The sequence below is a fragment of the Apium graveolens genome, chromosome 8 (genome assembly GCF_009905375.1).
Source record: "Apium graveolens cultivar Ventura chromosome 8, ASM990537v1, whole genome shotgun sequence".
Classification (NCBI taxonomy): Eukaryota; Viridiplantae; Streptophyta; class Magnoliopsida; order Apiales; family Apiaceae; genus Apium; species Apium graveolens.
The window spans coordinates 53,238,169-53,248,682 of NC_133654.1; the positions used below are offsets into that span (position 1 = coordinate 53,238,169).

At 36.8% G+C, this 10,514-nt stretch overlaps 1 protein-coding gene across 1 annotated transcript; it reads right to left on the bottom strand.

Moving 5' to 3' along the window:
• Positions 1 to 149: 149 nt before the first annotated feature.
• LOC141679584 (uncharacterized) lies at positions 150 to 4,834 on the bottom strand. Its single transcript, XM_074486048.1, has 8 exons — positions 4,621 to 4,834; positions 4,390 to 4,497; positions 4,193 to 4,293; positions 3,613 to 4,064; positions 3,246 to 3,526; positions 2,736 to 3,056; positions 1,741 to 2,577; positions 150 to 208 (listed from the first exon to the last, which is right to left on the bottom strand). Exons 1-8 carry the CDS (start codon positions 4,832 to 4,834, stop codon positions 150 to 152), a joined length of 2,373 nt encoding a protein of 790 aa, XP_074342149.1.
• Positions 4,835 to 10,514: the final 5,680 nt, after the last annotated feature.

The window sequence follows — 10,514 nt, forward strand, 5'->3', positions numbered from 1 at the left end:
GCCACGAAAGAAGAATTCTCAACCCAATAACGATTCTGCTGGGGATCCCTCCATGAGTGAATTGATAGATTTGTTGCGTCAGCAGTCTACTCAGCTGGCCCAATAGCAACAACAACAATTTCAGCAATAATAACAACATCAACAGCAGCTCATACAACAACAACAGCAACAAATCCAACAGCAGCAGCTGCAGATCCAACAGCAGCAGCTGCAGATCCAACAGCAGCATGAGATGAGGGGGACAAACCAAGTTGTTAGCTTTAAGTCTTTCCAGGATGTGAAACCCCCATAATTTAAAGGTGAAGTGGATCCTGTTAACAAGCGCTTGGTTTGCATCAGTAAATGCCAGGTAATTGGTACCATCCTTTGGATTAACAACTCTAACATTGTTGGCAGCCATTGAAAGTGTTTTAGTTTGAGTGGGTAAGAGATTTGAGAAAGAAAGAGTTTAAAACGAGTGAGAGCGGTGTAGATTTGCAAAAGTTAGGTCAATTGAGATCTCGAAAGCGTAAAGAGGGGTTATGTCTAGATGACTGGGTGTTTATAGCCCAGAGATGTAATTTGTCGAGAAGTAGGAATGAACGGTTGATATTTGCTTATCGAGAAGTCACGTGAATTAGAAACCTCATGTCGAGATGTCACTTTCATGACTCTTATCGCGAACTAGATATTGACTTATCGAGATGTTAGAATAAATATCCAGTTTGTCCTAATTGGACTGAATTATTCCAATTTATATTGAATAAACCAAAATAAAATTAGAATGATTTTGTATCAAAAGTATTTTACTAAAATAATTTATTAAGTTAAATTATTTCAGTTTTACGTTATCGAGAAGTCTAAATTATATACTTGTAGAGAACTCCATGTATAAATATATGTCGAGATCTCTGCAATACTTATCGAGAAGTCATAATGAGACTTATCGAGAAGTCCACCGAGAAGTCGTGAAAAAGACTTATCGAGAACTCTGTCGAGAAGTCTCAAAATGACTTGTCGAGAAGTCATTTAGACTTATTGATAACTCAGTTATCTACATATTTTTATTCTCTGTCAGTTCTGTCTTATATTAATTTAAAATATTAAGAATGTGAATTAACATTTAGACAGTTTTTTCTCAGAATTTGATAAATTCCAAGTTAAATTTAATTTTGAAAAATAAATATACAGAGAATTCTGAAATATTTATAAATCACATTCCAGTTAATTTCCAATTAAATCAAAATTATTTTAATTTATCAGAAATTAATTTGCTGTAACACATTAGTTGAGTTCTTACCTTTAGGATGAAGAATTTAGCATCCCAATTTCATCTACAAGCCTGGTGAAAGTTGCTTCATCCAAAGGTTTAGTGAAAATATCAGCTAATTGCTTTTCTGTTGGAACAAAAATAAGTTTAATAGTACCATTTGCAGCATGTTCTCTAATAAAATGGTACCTTACATCAATGTGCTTAGTTCTAGAATGATTAACAGGATTAGAAATAATAGATATGGCACTATTATTGTCACATATGATTGAAATTTATGTAACACTGGGCCATAATCCATTAATTAATTTCTAATCCAAAGCACTTGAGCACAACAACTTCCAGCAACTATGTATTCAGCCTCAGCTGTGGAGGTTGATACAAATTGATATTTTTTTTTTGCCAGAAAAGTAGCAGATTTTATTAATGCTTCAAATCATTCAATATTACATGCATTAAATCCGGGTAAATATTTCCCCGGTTCCAACTACGATCAGCCAGGAAACTAGTGCTTCTCGCCAAGAAGTGAGCCACTGCATTCGCAGATCGTTTAACAAAATTGAGGATTACACGACGACCTCTTAAGTCTGACAAGTGTTGTTTGCACTCATCTATAACTCTGCTAAAATAAGAAACACTAGCATAAGAGCTCCTGATTGCTTGAACAATCACTAGACAATCAGTCTCTATTATCACCTGCGGCCAGTCCTTTGATTTGATCCAACTTAGCGCCTCCCTAACACCAATTGCTTCTGCAAGTTCTGGAGCTATACTACCCTGCTTACAGCAAGCCTTAGCTTCAACCATGCAACCTTCGTGGTCTCGAGCTAATATAGAGAAGCTGAAATGTCCAGAGTCTTCGAACAAAGTGGCATCAGTATTAACCATAATCATATTTATCTGAGGGAGTTTCCAGTGCTCTTTGCCATCTGATGGTGTTATAAAACCAAAAGAATTATCAAATGACCTATCTTGAGCACTCTTCCATTGATTAAAGACAAGAATAGATGAGTTCACCACTTCCGTTGCCTCCAAACTTTTCTCATTCCAAACTATATTGTTCCTGTTCTTCCACAAGGACCAACAAACCATACTTATACTCTTCATCGCTTTCGTGTTGTACTCCTGAATCAACTTAGAAAACCATTCCACAAATTTCGAGTCTGTCTGAATCACTCTCCTAAAACCCGCTTTCTCCCAGCATAACTTTGCAAAATCACAATTTACCAACACATGCGCAGCTGTTTCACATGTTATATTGTAGACTGGACATAAACTACACACATTGATACGCCTAGTAATAAGCACATCTTTTGTAGGTAAAGTACCTGAATTTGCACGAGACAAAAAATGCTTCACTTTCAATGGAATTTTTAGATTCCACAGTTTACGCCAAAAACCTGGGCTGACACTTGAATTTGAAACTTCCTTTTGCTCTCGGAGCATAGCATAAACACTTTTTACAGAATAAAAACCCATCTCTCACCTCTCCAATACCATGAGTCCTCCTGAAATCTTTGTATAGGAATTGACATGATCAAATTTGCATCTCTTCTTATGAATATATCATTGACCAAATCCTCATCCCACTGAGTAATATTCATATTAATCAGGGAATCAACAGTTTTACCAATCAGAGCATCATAGGAGGTCTGAACATAAGGGTTTTCTATTGAAGAAAGCCACGGGTCATTTAAAATGGATATTGTAGTTCCAGGGCCAACTCTACAGGCCATACCAGATTTTAAAAGTGCCTGAGTTTTGAGCAAACTTCGCCACACAAAACTTGGATTAGGGCCTATTTTTGCTGTCAAAAATGTATCATTAGGATATTATCTAGCTTTATACAACTTACTCACCAGGGTGTTTGGCTGAGTAGCCAACCTCCAGCCTTGTCTACCTAAAACTGCTAGATTGAAGCCGTGCATGTCTCTAAACCCCAAACCGCATTTTATTTTCTTCTTGTACATGTTAGCCCAACACATCCAATGCATACCCTTCTCTTTTCTGGCAAAAGATTTCCACCAATATCGGTTCATAATTCTTTCCATATCTTTGCAAATTTTGTTGGGTAAGAGGAATATACTCATAGCATAAGTGGGCAAAGCTTGTGCTTCCATTTTCAACATTATTTCTTTACCTCCTTTCGATAATTGTCTTTTATCCCAACTTTCAACTCTATGCTGCATTCGATCTGTTAAGTAACCAAGAGCTGATGATTTATTCCTCCCAATAACATTAGGTAATCCCAGATATTTTATACACTCATCTACCTCACTAAATTGCAAAATGTTACACACCTCTTCTTTCACTGTCTGGCTCACATTTTGACTGAAGAATACAGAGGATTTAGCATTATTCACCTTCGCCCTGAGGCCAGTTCATATATATCTAGAACATTTAAAACTTGAGTTGTTGAATCGCTTGTTGCTGCATAGTAGATGTAACTATCATCAGCGAATAACATATGAGATAAAATAGGAGATCCCCTTGCCATTTGTACACCTCTAAGTAATTTATGTTGTTCTCGATGCTGAATTAATGCTGACAGGCCCTCCATGCATATTAAGAACAAATACGAAGAGAGAGGGTCCCCTTGACGGATACCCCTCTCCGGAATAATCGAACCAAAAACCTTTCCTCCATGATAGATACTGTATTTGACCGAAGTGAAACACTGCATAAACAAATTTACCAGCTTCAAATAAAAACCTAGCTTCATCAACATAGCTTCTAGAAAATCCCACTCAACCCTATCATAAGCCTTGCTCATATCTAACTTGAGTGCCATCCACCCTTTTCCCCCCTCGTTTTCCTTCTCATAAAATGCATTATCTCAAAAGACATTAAAATTTTATCAGTAATCAAACGCCCAGGTATAAAAGCACTCTAGGTTTCTGAGATAACATAATTTATCACTTTCTTGAGTCTATTCGCCAATACCTTCGAGGCAATTTTGTATGCTACTTTACAAAGAGATATTGGACGTAATTTAGTCATTTGAGTAGGATTATGTTTCTTGGGAACCAAAGCAATATTTGAATCTGTAAGATGATTATCAAACGTCCTATTTGCAAAGAAATCTTTAACTATTTTCACGACATCCTCCCCCACCGTACTCCAATACTATTGATAAAAACCCGGACTCATGCCATCCGGACCCGGGGATTTATCCGGGTGCATATGGAACAGTCCATCCTTCACCTCTTTAGAATCAATGTCAGCCAATAAATCACTATTCTGAGCAGCTGAAATTCGAGTAGGAACAGACGCAACAACCTCATTTCATTCAGTGTTACTGTCTTTAAACAGAGTGGAGAAATAATCAGTTATAATATCTTCAAGCCCGTTATCCCAGCCTACTAACTAACCTGCATTATTGACCAGAAAAGAAATATGATTCATTTTACGTCGGGCTTTAGTGGCTGAATGAAAAAACTTATTATTCTGGTCACCCTCTCTCAACCACAATTGCTTGGAGCGTTGACGCCAAAAGATTTCTTGTTGGCTGTATATCTCTGTTAATTTCTTCGATTCCTCCTGATACAGTCTTCTTGAACTAGCGTCTGTGTGACCCTTCACCATTTTCATACTTTTTTTACACTGATTGATACGGTTTTTGAAGCATCCTGTGATTTCCTTTCCCCATTTATGTAAATTAACCGATCATATGGCTATTTTTTCCTAGAATGTTTTCCCCCGGTTCATTTACCATGTATCCTCCACAATTTTCTTGCACATAGGCTCTCTTAACCATGCAGTTTCGAAACAAAATCGTAAAACTGAGATAACACCAACTGGAATCACAGGTTCCAGGAAAATAGGACTATGGTCCAAAGTGGAAATTTCCAAGTTTGTCAGCTTAGCTTCTGCAAAGTGAGCCATAAAACTATCAGTAATCAGAGCTCTATTAAGCTTGATCTCAATCCATTCGTCAGGACCAAAACTTTTCGCCCATATAAACTAGTAACCCTCTAAAGCCAAGTCATGAAGATTACAGTCATTCTGGACACTTTAGAAACCTTGGATTAGATGATTAGGATACGGACGACCCCCTTTTTATCCAGTTGATTCAAGACATTATTCATGTCGCCAATAATACACCATGGTAACAATGACTCCGTACTTAGCCTTCTCAAAAGATTCCAGGTTTCATGCCTCTTAGCTCGATTTGGTTCACCAGAAAAAACTGTTAACCTAAACTTGTGAATACCATGTACCTCCACAGTCACATCAATATGATTGTTGCTGAGACTATTTAACGTAACCTCCTATTTATTTTTCCATAACATAGCTAGCCCCCCACTGTGACCTCGAGCTTCCACTGTAATAGCTCCCTCAAAACCTAACATGTTTTTTATTTTTTCAACTCTTTCTTTATTGTACAGAGTTTCACTTAAAAATACAACAATGGGTTTATTTTGGACTACAGTCTCTTTAAGGAATTGTAAAGCCCATGGGGTCCCAAGCCCATGGCAATTCCAACTTAACGTACTCATGGTGATAGGCGAACTCCTCGTCCGGAGCCCGCCTTTAGCATGTTTTTTGGATTGTTGAAATCCCTTGAGAGTTTGACTATATCTTGGTCCATATCTATTATGTTCTTACTATCTAGGCCCGTATTCAACTCAGTATTTGTAGTTACATTATCTATTAGATCACGCCCATCTCCTGTTCTCCTCTTTTTATTCTCGACTATAGTAATCCCTGATTTAAAGACATTTGGCGGATTCTGTTCCACCAATTTATCCTTTTCATTTGAAAAACTAGTTTTCCCTCCATCCATACTAGTGTTAGTTGCATTACCTCCTAGATTTATGCCCGATATAACAGCCTCCTGATTTCGTGTAGAAAAATCCTCGCCTGCATTAACTCCTACCGTCGCCGTATTCCGTTCACCGGTTTAATTTACGTCCCGGAGCCATCTTTCTCAAATAAGGTTTGTTTGTCATTTGAATGGGGCTCTCATCCATGAACCATAAGGTCTGGTAATTTCATTTTTTGGTGTATCAAAAATTTGGCTACAAAACTTTTCAGAATGACCTATGATTCCACAAATAACACAAAAGGTTGGAACATTTTCATACTTAAAACAATCCAAAACCATTCATTCCCTGCCTTTCGAACCTTCATTCTTCACTTTAGTGGCTTTAATAAATCCACTGCTACACGAACCCTCAAGTACTCCCTCCACACCCCTTTAAAATTATGCTGGCACGATTCAACATAATCCCCTATATAATTCCCCACCTCCTGAATAACTTTCTCAGTCATGAAGCCAACACGTAAATCATGAATCTGGACCCAAAGCTCTAACTTATTCAGATTGACTCCCCTTGGAATGTCTCCCTCCTTCATGCGAGTAATAACCAAGGCTTTATGATTATAAGACCAAGGACTTCCACTGCATACCCTTTTGATATCAATCTCAAGATAGAACTGAAACAAATAGAGATTGGTATCAATCTCCTTGATAAATACACCTTTCCCTGGACGCCATAGTGCTGCTAATGTCTACCGCATTGCTGAAAATCGACTACCCCTTCCGTTATGAATCTTCCCACAAGACAAAGATTTGCATCAAAGTCTTGGAGGCCGTCTGTTTCTCCAGCACCTAATATTTCTTCCAATGCTAAACCACCATGTTCCTCATCATCAAGCGTAATGCTGTTCATTGTATTTATGATGCTACTGGTTGAAGCCATATTATGAGTGAACTCAAAACAAAATGACGAAATGAATCAAAGGACTTGAGAGTAAAACAACTATCTGACCATGTCAAAAGACAAGAAAAATTCGTGGGAGATATTTCTAACTATACCAAGATATAAGTCTTTGACCAAGGAATTGACAGCTTTCACTTGTACTCTTTTTGTCTACCCTGCATCCATCAAAATTTACATCTGTGTATTCAATAGCTTCAAAACCAGTTCCCTTATGATACCATAATCCCAAATTTTATGTCCCCTTCAAATATATGAAAATCCTCTTGAAAACCATCAAATGTGATTCTTTAGGATTTGCTTGAAAACTAGCACACAAACATATTGTAAACATGATGTCTGGTCTACTAGCAGTTAAGTACATCAAAGATCCGATCATTCCTCTATAACCTGAGATGTCTACACTTTTTCCTTTCTTATCTTCATCCAACTTACTAGCTGTAGACATAGGTGTTGATGCAGGTGAGCAGTCAACCATTCTAAATTTCTTCAATAAATCTTTGATATACTTGGTTTGACTGAAAAAGATTCCATCACTTCTTTGGATAACTTGAAGACCAAGGAAGTAACTTAATTCTCCCATCATGCTCATCTCATATTCACTCTGCATGATTCTTGAAAATCTTTGACATAGCTTTTCATTTGTAGAACCAAAAATGATATCATTCACATAGATTTGAACTAGGATAATATCATCACCATGTTGCTTGTAGAATAGAGTCTTATCAATTGTTCCTCTAGTGAATCCATATTTTAGTAGAAATTCTGACAGTGTGTCATACCATACTCTAGGTATTTGCTTCAATCCATAAAGAGCCTTTAGCAGTTTTTAAATAAAGTCTAAAAATTTCGGATCTTCAAAGCCAGGTAGTTGTTGCACTTAGACTTCTTCTTCCAATTTACCATTAAGGAATGCACTTTTCACATCCATTTGATACACCTTGAAATTTGAATGTGCAGCAAATACAAGAAAAATTCTTATTAATTCAAGTCTTGCAACTAGAGCAAAAGTTTCATAATAGTCAATTCCTTCTTCCTGTGAGTAACCTTTGGCAACCAGTCTTGCTCTGTTTCTTGTTATAATTCCATTTTCATCCATCTTGTTCTTATACACCCACTTTGTTCCAATGATACTTCTGTTCTTTGGTGCATAAACCAATTCCCAAACTTTATATTTTTCAAATTGATTTAGCTCTTCTTAGATGGCATTTATCCAGTCAGAATCAAGTAGAGCTTCCTCAGTTTTCTTTGGTTCAACTTGAGACAAAAGCATGCATACAAGCATTCATTTACAGTTTCACTCCTAGTCCTCACTCCAGCATTTCGATCACCAATTATAGAATCTCTTCTGTGACTCATAACCCATTTTCTGGTGTGATCTTGTTAATTAGAGTTGCGTGCATTTTCTTCATTGTTGGCATGACTTGCAGAACTATGATCTCTTTCTCCCCTTGAGTTTGTGCCATCAAATTCAGGTGATTTTCTACTTTGAGATGAATCCTCATTTTCACAGCTCACTGGTTCATTTGTTTCTTCCTCTATTCTGTTGTTTGTGTTAATCTTAGCTTCATCTTCCGAATCACTATCAATGTTTAGATTTTTAAATTTTAGGGCTTCAACTTCATTTTCATCAAGGCATTCCAAGTCTGGACACCTGTCATCATCAAAAGTTATATCAGTGCTTTCCATAATTTTCTTTTGCTCTAACACATAAACTCTATAGGCAGTTCTTTCCAATGAATATCCCAGAAAAATAGCTTCAAATACTTTAGAGTCAAATTTTCCAGCATATTCAGAGTTGTCTTTGAGTACAAAGCATTTGTTTCCAAACACATGCAGATGCTTTACAATAGGCTTTCTTTTTGACAAAATTGAGTAAGGTGAATTGCCAAGGTTTTTGTTGATTAAATATCTGTTTTGAGTTAGCATGCAGTATTGACAGCTTCCTCCCAAAAACTTGTTGGAAAATTGACATCTTGTAGCATTGTTCTGGCAACTTTAACTAGAGTTCTATTCTTCCTTTCAACCATACCATTTTGCGGGGATGTTCTTGCAGCTGAGAACTCTTGAACAATGCCCTTGTCTTTGTAGATTTCACTTAAAGCTGCAATCCTGAATTCTGTACCATTATAACTCCTCAATCTTTTAACACAATTTTGTTCCTCAGCCTGCTTCTCAACCTTCTTTATGTGTTCAATGATGATGTGTGGAGTTTCATCTTTTGAATGCATAAATTCCACCCAAGTGTATCTTGCGTAGTCATCCACCAGCACTATTGCATATTTATTTCTAGAAATAGACAAGACATTAATTGGTCCAAACAGGTCCATGTGAGTAAGCTGTAATGGTGCACTTATTGAATTTACAGTCTTGCTCTTGTGACTAGACCTCTTCATTTTTCCTTTTTGACAAGCCTCACAAACTTCATCTTGAGCAAATTCCAGATTTGGCATGTCTCACACTAATTCCTTTTTTTTTCAAGTTATTGATTGCTTTATAATTCAGGTGAGAGAGTTTCTTGTGCCATAACTTCCTTTGCTCAATGGATTCCTTGATGTAGAAGCAACATATTCTATCCTTATTTACTGAATTTAGGTCTACAACAAATATGCTTCCTTTTATTACTCCTTTTAGAGCAACTTCTCCAGTTTTCTTGCTAGTGATTGAGCAGTCTTTTTTGTCAAATATTACCTTGAAACCTTTGTCTGTAAATTGGCTGACACTTAAAAGATTTACTTCTAGACCAACAACTAGTGCTACATCTTCAATGATAATATTTCCAGAAATCAATTTGTCATATCCCATTGGGAATCCTTTGCTGTTGTTTCCAAAAGTCACCAATGGGCCAACCATCTCCTCAAATTGTGATAGCAAGGCTTTATCACCTCTCATATGCCTGGAACATCCACTGTCAATGATTCATATGACTTTATTCTTCTTTCCCTTCAAATAATGAGGGTTAAGCGTGTTTAGCTACCCAAGTAGTGTTGGGCACTTTCTTGTTCTTCACAGAAGTTGCAGAAATAGAATTTGAATTTTAAAAGAGAACATCATTCATAGTTTGATCAGCATTTTCTTTCTTAATCTCATATCCAAGATTGGCTTCATTGAGATCTTTTCTCAATTTATGACAACTTGTCATGACCTTCATATTGCAAGGAATGTAGTCAAACTTATCATTGAAAGAATAGGGATCTTCAGCCACAGCCTCATTATACTTGCATGCTCCCACTTTTGGATCACTAACAGCCTTTCTACAAATGTGTGTTAGATGATTTATTGAGCCATATTTTTGACATTGCTTCCTTGAAGCATCTATAACATAGACATAATTGTTACTTTTGTTTACACCTATTTTTCCAATCTTGTCCTTTTTTCTTCCCAGTGTTCTCAGTCTTGACCTCCTTGGTTGGTATCTTGGCAGTTTGACTCATTATGGGCTTCTTTTTATTTTTAGCAGTAGGAGTGGTTTCTGCATTATTCTTCTCATCATCCTCATTTGTAATTTCTTGCTTGATGACCAACTCAACTTCACTGAAATT

What these genes read in the sequence shown, in the direction of transcription:
- LOC141679584 (XM_074486048.1), bottom strand. Translation starts at nt 4,834, where the DNA reads ATGGTGAAGGGTCACACAGACGCTAGTTCAAGAAGACTGTATCAGGAG. An exon ending in TTTTCTGGTCAATAATGCAG is followed by an intron (nt 4,498 to 4,620) that starts GTTAGTTAGTAG and finishes CTCGAATTTCAG; the next exon opens with CTGCTCAGAATAGTGATTTA. An exon ending in CATACAAAATTGCCTCGAAG is followed by an intron (nt 4,065 to 4,192) that starts GTATTGGCGAAT and finishes TTTTATGAGAAG; the next exon opens with GAAAACGAGGGGGGAAAAGG.